Genomic DNA, 18126 nt, shown 5'->3' with positions numbered 1-18126 from the left:
TTTCCTATGCGATCCCATTATGACCTTCGCAGATGGATTACGAATAGTTTGATAATGCATTACACATTGGTGTGTTTCATTATACATATATACGGCATCATCAGGTAGAAAAAAAAAGCTTTTAAATTTCAAAATAAAACATTACACCGCTGGTAAAGCAAATATGGCGATTCATTTGCCACGTTATCGCAAGAATATTTCAAGATATGTTTCTGAAGGGAGGTTTTTTCCTAACAGCTACTGGAAGTTTTGTGTGGGAACATTTTTTGCGTGGACTTCTTGCCTCCGCCACTCATGGGAACATTTCATGCAGGCATCATATCTAGGCTGGAATGTATTGAAAGCATCTTCATTCACCAAGCTGTTTCCGTACGTCACAATCGAAAAGATTGGTTCTTTTATTCTTCTGCAAAAAAGCAGACGCACGGAAATTTCTATTGGAAGACACTAACGTCGTTACCGTCGATCTCTTGCGCACAGGTATCCATTACAACACATCACTTGCCAAGCTCCACGACGAAATCGAACGTGCTGTCTTGGTGCTCGGGCACGGCCTGGAACTGTTCGTCAACGAGCCTGCAAATGCGAATCTTTCATTGAACCCCGGACTGCGATGCTACGAGGTCGGCAGAGCCCATTGGTCGCAGGGGGATCACTTCTTCAGGTATGCGGCGTCTTTTTGTCTTTCTCCTGTGGTTTACTCAGCGTAAATTTGAACGCTCACATTATACATGTCTAGTTCGTATGGATACCTTCATCCCGCAATGAAAAGATCGATCGAAAATCACTATGTATATACGAGCTGCATAAGAAAGCTTTGAGTATGTTTGTTGCTGACAGAAACTATTCAGTCAAATGAGAACCTGCATAATATCCTTCAGCACGGCTGTGGCTATTTTAGTTTCTTTCTCCTTGAATATCAGCGGAGAGTGAAGAGGTCCTTTGAGTAAGAACTTCCGGAGACGTTATAGTCTTGATGTGCACGAAGGCTGTACTAAATGGAAATTTCTTCTTTGGTCTGGTCGCCAGGGGTTATCGGTCTTTCCCAGCTTTTTAAGATAAGGTTAACCAGTCAACCAACCCGACAAGATGCGTTCGAGAAAATGTTCAGCTCTGCGCCGCATGTCCCGCTGCTTGAAAAACAGACGTTTATAGTAGTTCAATGTGCGGGCCACCGCATCATGAGTGATGTAGCAAAATTTAACTTTACAGACGCCATCTGAGAAAAAACCTTCCGGCGATCTGCGGGAAAGCAGCTGATGTACCGCTAAGACACTTGGCAACCAGTTTAGCTAGGTGATTCCGCATTGCTAAGAGACGTGACCCCAAAGAACCTAATTTGTTCAGCGAAAACTCTACTGACGTTATTAGGGCTAGTGATGCGACGAACCGTTATTCGAATCGAGATTAGGAGCCAAATTTGAAGATTCGAAAAGATTTGAAAGAGTAGCCGAATCTCAAATGATTCGGAAAAGTTCGGAAAGAATCGGAGCGTTGTCATGGTTGCCAGATCACGTTGATGAGTGGTTCAACTTTTCGTGATTATAAATTCACTAAATTCTACAAAGTGCACAAAATAACGTTGTAATATAATATCATAGTAATAAATAAAATGTTCCGCCTTGTTTACATTATTTCGGATGTTTGTCGAGAACGGTATCGCGGGAAAATTGGTTTCGGTTCCTGATTACGACCGAAATAGGGATACGTGGTGCACGTGGAAATACATGCGCCTATTTTCATCGCCGCAAGAGATAGATGCCGTGCATGCTGTTCGGTACAGTCACATTTCGTACCCATAATTACGGTCATATTGGCACACACCCAGTCATGTACACGTTGCTAAAAAGAAGTAATCGGTTACAATTACTATTACTCTTGGCTAGAAAGTATTCGATTAGATTACTTGTTCACTCGAAAGCAAAAGTAATTGGACATTACTTTAAGAAGTAACTGTTACTTTTCCGATTACTTTATTCTGTGAAGACTTACAACTTTAGCGCTCATAACAATGAACTACCTCCAACCTCGAAACCTTGCTTGTCGCAAAGACCACGCAGGGGAACTATTGGATTTTGACGTCTATTTGAACTGGCTTTGTTATATTTTGCATCCGCTTTAGACAATCTTCGGTTCTAACTGTCCTATGGGCAGCGAGTAAGTACCGTAAGCAGGATTGTTTTTTTCTTATTTCTGTGTTTGTGTGCGAGAGGGGCTAGTTTGAACGAGGGAGCCTTTATGTGCGCGAAGCGCATATGAAGGCACCCTAGTTTGAACGAAAGACTTACAAAGCTACGTTCTGCTCCCTCAAACTTCGTCCTGAATGGTCTTTGTCACGCACTGGGGCTTCCCTGCGGCTTCCCTAAAGCTTCCCCGTCCCAGCTCGAAAAAAAAATCACACACAAAAAAACGGACATTCCACAGAAACTATACATACAAAGGGGTTGACCCTGTTTCCTGCAGATGCGCAAAAATCTTTTCTCTTTGTTCTGTTTGAAAAAAGAAGCAGATTTTATTTGTCATTTAAAAAAAAAGTGTGTGCGGTAGGGGGGGAATCCCGTGGAAAATTAGTAACGATTAGAAGTAATTTTTATTACTTCAAAAAGTAATCAGATTACTCTTGTGATTACTGCCTAATCAAAGCAATCAACGGATTACAAAGTTACTCCAAAAAGTAATCGAGTACAAGTAATTTGATTACTTGTAATGCGTACGGTACAAGTCTGCACACACCACACAAGTGAGTATGTTCAATTCGATTATCTCCAACGTGTGTCCACTGGGGTATTGTTATCGGAACACGGGAAACAACCTGAAACTATAGAAAAAAATTGTAAGGGTGCAGGCGAGCTGGTGAATATTAACCATGTTGAATTAACCTGAGACTGGGGTAGGGAAGAAACATCAAAACGTAGAAGGGACAGAAAATCGACAGTACGACCGCGTCCCTTTTACGTTTTGATGTTTCTTCTCTTCCCCAGTCTTAGGTTAATTCAACATAATTAATCTGAAACTCCTTGCGCCGTACTATTACAGTCCCCTGTACTGCATTTGTACCTTTCTGGTTAATGATATCCGATTTAGTTACAGTGTTTGTTTCCGAACAATAAAGTTGCGTTGGACACCCCTGTGTTGTTTCTTTTTCATCAAATGCAACGCGTAACGTTTCACGGCCGACTTGCTGCCGAGAACGCGGAGACACGACAGTGAGAATTAGTGACTTTTTTTTCGCCACCGGTGCCAGTACGCGGTCGAAGTAGTGACGAGCCACATTCATCTCGCTCTCGCGCCTTACAGGTACAGACACACGCAGCTCTAGAGAAGGAGACGAATCATTTCCTTGCCTGAATATATTTATTGTGCGTTGTGCCACGCTATATATAATACACAGCATTTCGGTATACATTTTACCGATCACCGCGAAACCGCACAGAAACCGGGACCGTGCATTAGTTAGGCTTACGTCAACCACACCGATCAGCTCGGCTGGACCTTGGCGCGTGCCAGTGTTTAGAATGACAGTACAGTACATACCATACGTTGAACTAAACAAGACGAACTCTGGTTATATGCAGTAACAGAAGCTAAAAAAAAAAAAACACAACTGACCGCATTCGCGAGGTTTACGACAAGGTTCATGCTGCCGTCCACAACCAGCGACGAATCTGCTGAATCTCCGTATCTCCGTATATGCCAAATATTCGTCGCGGGAAGTTCGGAAATTTCCGAATCTGACCAAATCCAAATTTCCGGTGATTAGTCCCGACACTAATTAGGGCTCATCAGGAGGTTCCTTCTTCGAGTCGTCTCCGATGCCTGGACCGCGTCTTCGGCTTGCCTGCTTAGCGTCCTATTGCGCACGTGCATCGAAAGTGTCCCGAAGTTGCAACAAATGACGTCGCGGCAACCAGCGTGTCATGTTGGATGTCGCGATCCTGGCTGTTGGTCGTAAATGTTCGTGCAAAAAGTACGAGCGAATGCGAGTGTCGCTGTCGTAGCAGCTTCTCAACTCCAAGCTGGCGAAGCTTCTCTAGGTTCTGAAGCTGGAGAGCGCCCTGCAACAGGACAGGCGTCTTCCACATCTACCTCCGCTGCCGTTCCACTGCCAGGATTGCCACAGACAACAGCATGACGCCTTTGTGAATTTATCGAGCAGGAATCAGGGGACTAGTGCGTTTATCGGATCCTCAAAAGTAGTCCTCTGATTTCTGCTTGATAAAGCAGAAATCAGAGGACCCGATAAACGCACTAGTCGGAGACGTGTTCCAGACACTATAGTTCTTTGTACCATCCGCTGACATTTAGTGCCTCTTGTGGCTCCGTCTGGTGAAGAGCATGTTCTCAGCAACTTTTGGAGGTGTTCGATTCCTTGGGCTGCAGGTATCTCCGGAATGTGTCCATCGAAGCCAAGGGCAGTCCCAACATCGAGTTCTTGCCGGACGGCACGCTCAAGTACGTCGAGTTGGACATCGTGAACCTCAACAAGGATGGTTACTGGGACCGCATCGGTGGCTGGACCCAGAAGGGCATCGACATCAAGGACATCGTCTGGCCCGGAAACGAACTGGTGCCTCCAAGAGGCGTCCCCGAGAAATTTAACCTAAAGGTCAGGAAAGAGGGGAAGCTTGTTACAAACTAAGTTTCCGAATTCAGCAAGAAAATCAGTATTTCCAATGATTTGTACATGATAGGGTACAGAGTGCCATACAGTTAGCAAGAAGAAGCGATCAACGTTTTTTTTTTTCTTGTGTCTCTCACAACTGAAAAGCGATCATGGGGAGACAGGTGGCCGGGTGTGTTAACTCACCGCAGATCAGAGCACGGGGAGGGAAAGCTCGCGTTGCAGTACCCAGGAATCCTTGGCCGGCTTGCTAGAACAAGAGCAATGTACCAGCTGAGTCTGGGTAAAAGAAAGCTCTGCAAGGGCTGGGGCGCACGAGCGTTTTGAAACGCGGTTTGAGTCCCGCTCAGCTCGTGCACTGGCTTTCCCAGTGCTTTCTTTCCAAAGTCTCAGCTGAGACCGTGGCTGAGGCACTGTTTCTAGCAAGCAGTCCCTGGGATCAATCCTAACCCTTACCCATTTCAAGTTGGGATAGCATTGTACCGGCGTGCAGTCATGTATCACTAAAGCGGGTGCACGTTAAGTACTATGAGTTGTTGGTCGCACTGCGCTGGCTAAATATCTCATTCACAGCGAAGACATTAGGCTTGTTTTGAAGCTTACTAGCTTCCTGTTCTTTCAACATATGCACAGTAAAGTGACAGTGAAGCCATCCTCACGATTGCTGAAGCGGTGGAATTTACTCATCAGATAAAACATCTTCAGCCTCAAAGTGTCATTTGCAAGTGTGCATTTAACGGAAGGATCTGTTGAACTCCTATTCATGCTAGCAGTGTCTCTCAATGTAGAGACCTTTTTTGCATGTCCTAGTGCTAACGAGGAAGAGGTCATGTGGGACACAAATGGTGGGGTCTATAATCTTTTAAACGAAAATGTACATTAACATGAATAAGAGGCTTTTAATTGCATCTTAATTATTTTTATATCGTGAAACATTGCGTTAATATGAATATGTATAGCCTCTATCCGAACGCGTGCCTTGGTTGACACAGGTGACCTTTATGGAAGAAAGGCCTTTTCTAAACATCGGTCAGCCCGACAACGAGACTGGTGAATGTGAAAGTGGCCGTGCCGTCAAGTGCCGTGTGGTTCCCGAGGCTATGCTGCAAGGGTGAGGACAAGTCACTTGTGTCTAACATATCTGATACGGACAAATTGAGTAATACTTTAGCGAGTACACTCCAGCTATCAAATGTCACTTTCAAGTGCGCTGTGCGACACTGCCACAACAAAAGTATGAATGGATGAATGGGTAAATGGTAGTGTTAAACCCTTTGTATCGTGTGGCAGTTTGCGCCGCCTAGCCTGGAAACATTTTCAGCAACGCCCTTAGTTTACGTTTGCTATAAACTCCGCCTCTCATCAAGTTGTCCCTCCAACAATTTTGTGGCCGTTACCGCCATGAACTAGAGCCTATTGTATTACATTGAATTTTGGTGGCTTGACACTCTGTATCGGGCAACCCCTATGTAAAAAACAAGACCCGAAAAAAAGAAAAGAAAAAGGACTAGAGCGATTGCTGTGGTCCACCTCCCTCTTCATAGCTTTTCCCCGCGAGTCGTTGTCTCAAGCTGTGACCAACAATAGCTGAACATTTTGCACTGATAAATTGTAGTTGCGTTTACTTTCTTTTCTACGGTTACGTGCACGGAATCTTTCGTGCACAGCTTCATGGCAACTATGTCGCGGCAGGATCAACGACACGGCGGCTCGGAAGAACTCCACGTACTACAAGTGTTGCCTGGGTTTCTGCATCGACCTCCTCCAGAAGTTCGCCCAAGACCTCGGCTTCACGTACGATATTCACCGCGTCGAGGACGGCACCTGGGGGGTCAAGGACGTGAGTCTTTTGAAGGAGGTCACATTTTGAGCCTGTGCAATCAGATGAATTCTAAAGGTGTATTCAGGCTACCATGCAAAATTGGGTATTATACCCAATTCATACGGCAGCGTAAATGTACCTTTGGCACAGGTACCTGTAGCAAAGGAAGCTGGAGATCGTAATCACACGGAGAGTAAAGGTCCCTTTCGCTAAGGGAGGTCCTGTGTCGAAACGGAGCTCGCCAAGCTCCTTTCGCGAACCCGAAATAAAAATCACAGACATATAAATATATCTTGTTTAATGCATTATAACAAATTGAATATATACAAGTAGCAAATTATGAAAGGTTGTGAACACAAATGCGATGGAATAATACATTAACAAGGAACGTATACTCCAGCTAGCAGGTAGCAGCGGCGGCAAGTGAAAAACAATGTCTGCATCGAACCCGAACGCGATGGACCACTGCGAGCTTTTTTTCGAAGCTGTAGCCGAGTCGTCCGACTCTACCGCCTAGCACTTTTTATCATCGTCGTCGTCCATTAATTTCGATGGCGTGACAGGCGAAACCGTGAGACTCCGACGTGATTCGTTTCTGCCGGGCACTATTATAGCTACTTCAGTGAGAACTTTGCGGAAAAATGGAGCTGCTACACAGAAAACGGTCGCCCACCTCGCAATGGAAACTGGTAAACGCAGATGATTTAGGGTCAGAGTGGCCAGACGGGTCGGACGTTTTATAGCAATACTCGTATTGGTGCGCCTAAAGTTCCTGTATAGGCTCCCTATAGGAGCCAAAGTTTCGCGTCTGTTTTCCACGTGCTGCCGCGCCGCTATTCGCCGAGATCCGATCACGTGAGGAGCCGAATCAAGTGTCGTGCAGGAAAGTAGATGTCGCGCGCGCCCCGCAGCACGTTCCCCTGCTTTTGAGCGCGCCACCCGCCTCGAACGCGCGGCGCCGCTATTTGCTGAATTCAGTCACGTGAGGGGCAGACTCCGCATGCCGTGCAGGAAAGCCGGCGCTCCGGGGGTGAACGCGCAACTCTGGCTCCCGTAGGGAGCCTATACAGGAACTCTAGGTGCGCCCTTAGACTTAGAAAAAAAAAAATAAAGTGCCGCAAAAGCAAACACGAATAATATTTAGGGTTTAAATATGATATTTCATACACAATATTCAAAAACTTCGCTCAAACCGATTTCAATAAATGATTGTTTACCACGTGCTCTCTCGCAGTTTAGCAGGAATGCAATTGATGTTAACTTAAAGTGCTCCGTTTATTTATCAGGTGATCAAGAACGCCGTTTACTACAGGTAACTTCAGCTAAGAGACCTAAGCTAAAGGTACCTTTACGCTGCCGTGTGAATTGGGGATTAGAAAGAGCCATCACGCAGCACACGTGACGCTCTATTCGCATCCAGTCAACGTCTGTCTAATCTGCCATTGAAAGAGACATAGGTGAAGGGGCCCCAATGAAGAAGTGGCGTTCGTTCTAATTTTACCCGTGGATGAATTCTCACGGAGCGTTCAATACGAGTACCAAAACAGCGACATAAAATGCCAATTCTGGCATTTTCAGTAGGGAGTATTCACTGGCGGCCATAGCTGTGTGCGCGGCTGCTGAGCGCGTGCTGACGGCGAGCTTCCGCAGTTCTTTTGCAACGTGCATTCGATACCATCAAGATTTCCGAACTTGGCAGGCTATTAATGTAAGCCCGTTCTGAGCATGCGCTCTAAACATCGCCCTCAAATATGTCATCCAGTGAACGCCCCCTATAAAACGGGATTAAAATCTCGATAACCGTGGTAGCAGAGGTCTGCAGATCTATTTTAAGGCGTTTTTTCCACGTCATAGTCAACATTCCACAGGTCTGCGGACTCGTTCCCGGACACGTTCCAATGGTCCGTGGGCCAGCTCCTGAGTTTGCGTGCTTTCTTTTTCGTCTGGAACATGACGGATTTCGAGCCTCAAGAAAGGTGACGTCACCGATTTCGTAGGAACTTGCCCGGGGACAAGTCTGCCGCGTGAATGCACCTTATAACGCTTATTTCGATGTCTGCCACACTGCCACCAGGCAAGAGACGTTTACGAAACGACACTGAACTTCTTATTTAAACGGTGTAATTATTGCGTTGCATAAAAGTTACACCAAATGTTCAAATGGAGGATCAATGCTCTATGCACCCAGTGGCATGATCTGACTATTCGCGGCGAAAAGTTTGGGTATTGCCGCCTGGCGGAATTTTTTCGCAACCCAGAGTGAGAATACTTCAACGCCCTCTGCTGGTGCAAGCACGTGCAGTGCCAAGCTGCTACACACTATAAAAATTAAACCATAACCGCGTGGGTAGCACGTGCACTACCCAGAGTGAGGAAAACAACAGCGCCCCTCGCAAGCTTCTCACCGCAAATACCCCCACAGGTTGCGGCTGCTATAACCTACATTGTTCTATTGACGGCTTTATGGGACTAACTTCAGGCTTAAGTTCGCATGAGAATGCCTTCCGAAGAACCATCATCCTAGTATTTTTCTTTCTGTGGACAGCGTTTTCTAGACAAATCGGGACTTTTCACTCCGTGATCTCCACAGGATAAGTATCATAAACATAACACCACGGAGTTTTTTCGAAGGTGAACATCATCGAGTTTTGCTCGTCTTTCATGAAAGTATAGTACGCTCAAGTTTTAATCAAAGAATCCGGCTTGTGGCCATTCAGAACGGCACATGGAACGGCCTTATCGCCGAGCTGCTGGACAAGAAAGCGGACATCGTGGTAACGTCTATCAAGATCAACTCCGACCGCCAGATGGCGGTGGACTTCACCGTGCCCTTTCTGGAGACCGGCATTGCCATCGTGGTCGCCAAACGGACGGGCATTATATCACCAAAGGCCTTTTTGGGTGAGACGTCCTTTTGAAGTTTATGCGCGTTTAAGTAGGGCCTCCCGGGCGCTGTCATCTTGCTGCTGTGCGTGTAGATCGTCTCATAGACAAACCTTGAACTGGCGCGCCTGCGGTGACCATATGGGTGCCCTATACTTTGTTTTAACTTAATCCAGACGCAACCGACACAACGAGCTAATGGAACCAATCCGGAGCAGCGTCAAAATTGCAAGTCACTGGGCCTTTTTTTTTTTGTTTATGACTGGCTCAGCGATTATAGAACACGTACAGAAACACCACGAACACCACAATGACGCGCCTTTGACGCTGTCTGACTGGTCTCCTCAGCTCGTAGCGTTTTTCGCGTCTGGACTTAAAGCGGCGGAGCTACGATATTCCATTGGAACGTTTTCACTTTACACGATCTTACTTGCATTAGTGGGACTCAAGGATACTCGCACGCAACGCCACTGGCCAAGAAACTCCTTTGTTGCGGTGCAATTTCAAGGACAAAAGCGATAATTTTCATTCAATCTCGCCTTCGCAAAACCTGATGATGTAACTGGGAGATCGCAGTACCTTCAGTGACGATATTTGAATGCGGCTCATAAATATGACCAACACGTTGCGTGGGCACTTGATTTGGGCTCGTGATAATGGATAGCTCGAGAAGCATTCGGACCTCGTGATAACAATGTCTGAAACTCAGTGCGTGTCCTGTGCCTTGCCAACCCCAGCTCGTGTCTATGATCAAGATTGGCAGCATATAATTGACTCCAGATCACGTGGCCGCTTGTTCTGGCTGCGAGTTGAGGCGGTGCACGCTGCTTGTTTTTCTTTGACTTTTTTGCGACTTCAATAGAACTTTTGCTATATTACCCAAGCATCGAGGAGAATGCAGGGATTGGTGTTCCACGCGCCGCACGTCCTGGCCTCAGCAGTAGTAAATTTTCTAGAGCACAAACATAAAACAAATGGCATCTTGCACGCGCGTTCGTCAACGCTTTATTTTGGTTATTTACTTCGGATCTTTTATACGGGGAAGGCGTGTGTGTGTGGCGCCTGGAACACCAATCCCTGCATTCTCCCTGATGCTTGGGTAATATAGCAAATGGTCTATTGCGTGTAGTGAAAAGGAACGGCTGTTTCACGGGTCATCAACGTCAGGGATCCATTCTAAGCGGTATTTGCGCAAAGTACAAAAGTAGTTGCATCGCCCCTTTAAGCTGAAAGCAAGTAGTTATATTCACCGTGGCCAGATAGTTAATTATCCTGAATCCTAAATGAATGCACGGTGAATTATACATTTTCAATAAATTAATAATTCATTTTCTTGATCTCATTTCTGGTATTTTATTGGTGACTATAGCAACGCTAGCAATTCGTAAATTTACCGGTAGAAAAGTTAGGAAGCCGAACGCAGTCAAGTTAATTTCTTATGCCGTTTGCTGTTCAACACACTTTGCTCTTTTAAGGCGATTATTTAAAAATTGAAATCACAGTATACTAAACTTAATTTTAAATTCAAAAATAGCAATAACTTTTGCTTTTTTTGTTTTGTTTTTTGGTGGGGGGGGGAGGGGGAAGGAGGAGATAATTTTTTTAAATTTATATTACAGTGATGGCTGCAAAGGTTTTTTGGCGGTTGTCAAAAACTACTGAAATAAACTCGTTGCCTCATAATAAAAAAAACAATGTTAATATAGATTGCCATGGTTCACAGACAAAATACGAGGATACAAGCACGACCCTGCATTATTCAGTATCGTTTTAATTAATTATATGACCACAGTAAAAGCATGCGCGTGCTCGCGCTTTCTTATGTCCATGATTGTTTTCCAACAATCGATCTACTGTGTTGTTGTCATTGTCAAGCAATTGTTGTAGAATGACTCGGCGATTGTGATGAAAAAACAAATGCAAACATTTTGCTTCTTTCGGTATTTGATAACTACAAATCCACAAAACAAAAAAGCTGCTCCCTTGAGAATGTACGTGAAAATAATATATTTATTTTGATCTATCTCGCGATCGTAAGACCCGAGAATTGAAAAGTCGTTTCAGATCGATCCAGTATTTTAACAACACTTAGATGCAGTTTCAATGTTTAGGAGCTGCAAACTCTAACCGCTCATTCACACTGGAAGCGATCCGCGTTCGCAAAGCGGTTGCGAACGCGGTTGTATAAAGATCCAGTACATATGCATGCGCACTCGATGTCATCGAGTGCGCGTGGAATTGTACTGGATCTTTATACAACCTTGCTAACGCGGATCCGCTTCCAGTGTGAATGAGCGGTAGAGGTGTGTGACTCGCATATGAATATACATATATCACTCTCTTTTTTGTCCATTGTGTTCTGTCGTGTCTTACGTAATGTGTAAAATACCTCAATATATTGTTTATCCTTCAAGCGCGTTCAGAAGTTTCCCAAACAAAATGCCGCAAAGTGGTTTAGGCAAAAAACGTTCAGTAAAGCAAACTGTAGGTACAACTTTCGGATTCGTGGGCGGGTGGCGCTCTCTCTCTCTCTCAATCGTGACGCGTAGCACATTTCAGACATCATCAGCAAAATCAGAAAAAAAAAAAAAACTCGTTCCTAATCGCATTACGCAAACGAGTCTGACTGCCGACGATGTCGGAAGCACATCACGGTCGTCCTCCGACTCTGTAGCTGGTTCGCTCAAACTAATGATGCTTTGATGCGAAGAAACGACCCTCGCTGCTACGCTACCAAAGTTTTGCATATGAGAGCTGGATTCGTGTGGCAATTTGCATGGAGGGTCCATTTAAGCCCGCGGAAGACATTCATCTGAATGTCATCCGAGAGAGAAACGGGTGCCTCATACAGCGTGAAATCACGTCTTGCTTACACCAACGTGGAGCGCTTGCAGGGTTGATGTCTCACTTTTTGATGGGTCGTGCGTCTAGTTTGAGGCGAACTTCATGACCGACCGTTTGAATAAACAATTTTTTTTATACGGTGATGTAGGCGTTATTTGTGGTGTGATGCTCACTGTTGCGAACATGGTCGTACTGCGCCTCTAACCAATCGTTTCGCTACAAGTGATATCATTTATTTAAATATTCGTGAAACTGTTTTGTGAGTTTTGCGGGAAGAAACAGATAAAAAAAACTTGCAGTGATTGACGCGTATATAATACACTTACTGGAAGTTGCATCGTTTATTTGTTTTGCGTAATACTAAGACCAATTTGCTCGGGGAAAGACTTAAAAACTGTTCTTGACGTAGGTTAAAAAAAAAAGTGTTGTCAGGACTAGAATAAAAGTAGATGTCAATCGTTACAAATGCATTAAATTAGAAAGAAAACGAGTATACCGTGTGTAAGAGCGTTGAAAGCGGCCTCGGCTTCTCGATTATTGGATTAGATTTTTAAGTCGTTTTGAGTGCCGCTGATCAGATCCTATGAGCCATGCGTTCTATTCTAGACTTAAGTCTAAGAACCTAATGAATTCTACAGAATTTAATTGTCTTCACCTAGTAATAAAAGAGTAAATATATTACGATTGTGGCCTTGTACAGACGCGTACGGTGAAAAAACAATAAAAGGAACCCAATAGTATTATTACCGGTACTCACTACTAGCTCAAACATTCATATCGAACGCTTCTCGTGACCGAGCCTCAATAAGAACGTGTTACTTCGCCTCAAACGTAACAGGGCAATTTTCTTGTTACTTTTCACCTTGGACTAGTAGATGAAGACTAACCTAATGCCAGGCAATACAGATGTACGATTTCACCCGGGAAACCTTGCCGGTTGGTCCCTCTCCGCTCATCATGGTGTCGTTGCCGCTGGGGGAACTGGGAACGCTCTCCGTCCGTACCTGCTGCTTGCATGCACGTAACAAGGAACAACCGCTTTCGAACGCCGCTCTTCCTTGCAACTTGTCAGCTGATAGTTCGAAGAACGTTGGGTAAAAAGGCGTCGCAAAAGGTGCGTAAAAGTGTATTACTGCACTTTTACGTACCGGCTGGGGTTTGCTAGTGCACTAAGTTTAAAGAAGCCATGAGACAATTTTTCCACTTTTGCTAGCTACTACTTAAAATCGCTCTCTAAGGTTAATAAATAAATAAACTTTTACAGCGGACGTGTTAAGGGGACACACCCCCTAGGAGGGTCAACTTTTGAACTCTTGTCTTAAAATGAGCGAAATTCACAGGTAGGCTGGTGGTCATGCTAGAGGGTGTATAACAAAAGTTTAGGTCTGTCGGTTAAATGGGAAGGAAATCAGAGCAGCTTCTATCAGCAATACGCCTACATTGTTTAGTTAATCTATCGTTGGAAAACTATCACAATATTCAACATTTCTATTCGCTAGATATGTATCAGAGTGCCTAGAGAATGCGGCTATGGAATGTTTTTTTCTAAAAAGTAGTTTATTTCTATAAATTTTCTCTTCTGAAAAATTGGTCAACTTTTTGGTCTTCTGTGTCTTCGACAAAATGTCAACATTTTTTTATAAAAGACATCCGTAAAGTGACAAAAATGTTCCATAGCCGCATTCCTTATTAAATTTCAGTCGGGAAAAGGGAAGAATGAGCCTTCCCTGTTTTGCCATTATCAAACGATAGATTGACTAAAATGAAATTTATACCAAAAAGTCGAATGGAGAAAAATGCTTTCAAAGTGCTCCAAACCCTATCTTTTCTTTAGGTTTGTTGGACAGAAAATAATTTATAAAAAATTAACTATGCAGTGTAAATTAATAAAACATTTTGGGAATACTCTCCAGATGTTACTAGGTGTAAATATGTCATTTTACAAAATCAACTTTTTTTGGAGAAATTTTTTTTTCTGGGCAGTGTCCCCCCTTAAGGGCTAGGTTCCCCAGGATCGTGTCCGTGTATGTCGACACAAACCTACCTGGACAGCTACCGCCATCTATAAGCGACGGCGGCAAGCACACAGCCAGTATGGTTTCCGCCGTCGCTCGTAGATGGCGCCAACCTTTCCAGCTATAATTCATAACCTCACTTTCTTTGCACTGCAGAGTGAATATAGATTTCACATTTAAATATTCTAAGCTTAAATGGTAAAACAAAATGGCTAGGTGGCGTAAGCTACCGCCCGATCCAAAGGGCTCAGCCGTATTCATCCATCCATCCATCCATCCATAATAGAAGAATGGATAGTTGGGCGCGTTGGTGGGAATTCACCGTAGGAAACAGCGCAAAAAACAGACGACGAAGAAGAAGAAGCACACAGTGTATCGAGTACAGCTCCGCTGGTCTTCCTTCTTCACGAGAATGGAAAGGCTGAACGATTTTTGTTTTATTTCTAGGCAATGGCAGTGGCCAAACCATTTCGAGAAATACGAGCATCGTTCATTCTCTCAACTGGAAGCCAGAACAAGCGGCCACGTGGCCTGGTGCCTATCGTATGAAGCCAACGTTAATCATATACACGCACTGTAATTGGAAAAGTAAAAAAAAGAAACGAGTGCTCAACTCTAGCCATCGTTAGTGTCCGGCTATTCTCACCACAGTGGGTGGACACAAGCCACTACCCGAGTGTCCATCGAGGCATTAGAGTGTTTTAGTAGATCGTTCCGATACCTCCGATAGCCCCGATAACGATACTATGCCTGCACAAGGGAGGCGGTGGCGGAGTATCGGGTATCGTTATCGGAGTCCATGGGAACGATCTACTAAAACTCTCTATTAATTGTTACGAGCCGGAGTCGGGTGCTCACGCAGTTCTCGCGTCCAATCCATAAGCCGCAACTCAATTGTCGTCAGGCGGGTTGTTTCGATCCGACAATTACGTCATGAAGCTTTGCGAAGACGAGACTGAAAGAAATAGAACCCTGTTATCCTCGCAATTTCACCGCGACAAAGAAGCTTCTTAATCAGTGGCGGCCTGTGCAAGTATATACTTCGGCCAGAGAGGACCAGTGCGCCCCTGCAAAGCTGTGAACATTCCAGCCCCATATCGTCTCATGACCCTTTTAAAGAGTATACAGAAAAGCTGGCAGTCCCGTGCTTCAATGGCCGAATCGTTCTGCTGCACTGTGCAGAATACAACCTCAGAAGAAGACATTACAACGTTCACCTTCCATAAATTGAAGCTTTTCAATTTAGGGTTGCTCCAAACTTCACACAGCGCCGCTCTCCTAAATTCATTCGCAGATTCGCAAACATATCTTGACAAAGCCTGCCGGAGCCCTAATTTGATTCCTGAAAGTCTTCCACTGCTACGCAACTGTTGTTGTTTTTTTCTCGGTGTCTTGCGTCCCGATGCATTATTTATTTGCGTTAAATTTTAACGACCGTTTGTCCCGAAAGAGAGACGACGCAAAAATGCAAAAAAACTGAATAGGAGAATAAGAAAAGAAGAGCCTCGTAATTTACGGACATGATATTACCAGCCGGCATCCAGGCACACAACGAAGAGTAAACACAGCCGGGCTGATGCCAGTAAAAACGCGGCATTGTCGCAGTCTCGTATTCACAATAACTAATGAATTGTCGTCGCGAAAATTCAATTTTATGAAATTTAGATGACTCGTACTCCCAACTCCAATGGTCGCCGGTAAACCGCATGAGGCTTATTGCAAGCTAAAGGCGTTCGTGGAACCACGCGAACCGCTTTTCGTTGGGCACACTAAGCAGGCGATTTTAAAGTAGTTAGAGTCTACGCAATTGTTATTTTAGCTACGTCAATAAGGTCAGGTTAGTCTTCGCTCAAATACGACGGCACGTGCGGCGATTTGACTGGAGTTTCACTACTGCCGACCTGAGGCTTCTGATACGCACAGCACTTTTAATCAGCTCGTTGCCTTTGCCGTGCTTCCTCAAGCGATAAAGTATTATCAAAGGCAGAAACCTCACGCTGGAGGCGGATAATCTACTGGGTTCTTAACTTGTCACTGATTACAGCTGCTAAGCCTGGAACCTACATGCGCAAAACAAGCCGAAAATTGAACGAACTTTAACACATAAAGAAGTAGTTTAGCGCATTTTTTCCTCGAACGAACAAATCGGAGATATACAGTGTCACAGAAAAAAAAAAAAAGTTTACAGATTTTTTTTTTTTTTGCAAAAATAAACTAGGCATCGCCGAACGCTCATTTTTCGCCCAAAGGTAGCGCTAGAGGTCACAACCAGATTCCAAAGTTTCAGCCCCATGCAATAAATTCCAATGGGAAAATGGCGGCCGACGGAGTTTTCGAATACGTGGGGCTCTATGGGCGCCAGAAACCCAAAACGGGCAAAAATGGGCTCCATTTTCCCATTGAAATTTTCAGAAAATCCCTTATGACTTTTGAATAAGGCATCGGATCGGGCTGGAACTTTGGCATCTAGTTGTGGCCTCTGGTGCTACCTTTGCGCGGTGAATGAGCATTCGGCGATGCCTAATTTACTTTTGCGTAAAAAAAAAAAAGAAAACTGTAATTTTTGTTTTGTGACACCCTGTATATTGTAGAAAGATTGCAAATAAACTTCCATGAAAAAAAATATTTGCGATTTACGCGCAGGAGATACCCTCGTATTTTTAAAATAGCATGCGATTATTTTCGCTCCTTCAGAAATTCACACAAGTTTCAGTTGTTGTCGTCTGTTTGTATTTTAGCGTGTATGTTCACCGCACCACCCGAACCTACATTTGTGCGTCGTCCGAATACATTATTACCAGCAAGAGAGGAATCAACGTTTTGGAACAGGGATAAAGATAGGCTGATCATCTTGACTCATTCGTAAACGCTGACACCTCTGTCGACCACAAAAAGCTTGTAGATATATTAAAATCACCAATGCACTCAGAAAGGAACCGCTGCACGATACCGCCTATATGAGCCGACTTTGTGGCGCTCTTGTTTTTCATTGTTTTTAGTTTTGTACGGACGCTCGTTTGTTGTCCTAATGACAAAACAACTTTTCAAAAAATCGATAACAATAAAGAGTACCGAAGGAACGAGCAGATTTTAATTTCAGGATGAGCTACGCGACCTAAAGCGCACATATGAACGTGTCTGTTGCACGTGTCTGTTACACGACATCCGAACGACCGCACCCATTACGGGATCAACGCATGATTTTTTTTTAAGCAAGAGGTAGTATCTTGTTGCGATTTATTCGTCACGGTGATGGCAAACACTATACTATACTTCGTTTCACCTTATGTTGTACCGCTGCGAAGGCTAAAAGCGCTAGCTCATAGCGTTGGCAGCTGCTCTTAATGCACGAGAGCTTGTGCCGCCGAGATGCGCCCTAGAGCAAGGAACTCGCGCTTGAAGAGTTTCCTGAGGTACATCATTACGGTGAAATAGAGTAGAGCGCCACACGTGATCGCAATGTCAAAAGGCGATGGAAGCCAATCAATGAGCGCTAAAAGTGCATAGTCCCGGCTCTCGTCGTCTTTGTACGCTTACCATTACCGACTAAATCAATCACGAACAGCGAATGTGCCGAGATCCTCATTATTTATTTTCTGCGCACGATTTGTTTAGTTTGTTATAGCAAACCCACGAAGACAATGATGATAATGTACTAATGGCGCTACTTTGATTGGCTCCATCGAATCGAAGCGTCGGCTGTAATCGGACTCATACCCAAGTTAGACGGGATTGACCGTAGATTACGCTAAGCCACAGTTACCACGTGTATCCGATCGGAGAACTTTACGCGGTTACGCCGTTAAAGCTGTGGGCTCACGCGCGCTTGTGCGTCTTGAGCACCGCGCCCATCAAACCTGCTCACGCGCACTCTCAACTTCTTCCAAACTAACTGTCTGAAATAATTACCCGAAAAAAAAAAACTGTCTGCAGTTAAGGGT

At 44.5% G+C, this 18126-nt stretch overlaps 1 protein-coding gene across 1 annotated transcript in view; it reads left to right on the top strand.

The window, feature by feature from the left end:
• LOC8051576 (glutamate receptor ionotropic, NMDA 2B) overlaps positions 1-18126 on the top strand; it is a 46366-nt gene that overhangs the window by 11064 nt on the left and 17176 nt on the right. Inside the window, exons 4-8 of the mRNA XM_042294831.1 lie at positions 481-664; positions 4381-4606; positions 5614-5732; positions 6314-6461; positions 9161-9344. Of these exons, the coding sequence (XP_042150765.1) occupies positions 481-664; positions 4381-4606; positions 5614-5732; positions 6314-6461; positions 9161-9344 (861 nt within the window). The remainder of the gene's footprint in view (positions 1-480; positions 665-4380; positions 4607-5613; positions 5733-6313; positions 6462-9160; positions 9345-18126) is intronic.

This window comes from Ixodes scapularis, unplaced genomic scaffold (genome assembly GCF_016920785.2).
Source record: "Ixodes scapularis isolate PalLabHiFi unplaced genomic scaffold, ASM1692078v2 PGA_scaffold6__148_contigs__length_123643588, whole genome shotgun sequence".
Classification (NCBI taxonomy): Eukaryota; Metazoa; Arthropoda; class Arachnida; order Ixodida; family Ixodidae; genus Ixodes; species Ixodes scapularis.
This window is presented reverse-complemented; position numbering and strand designations above follow the sequence as displayed.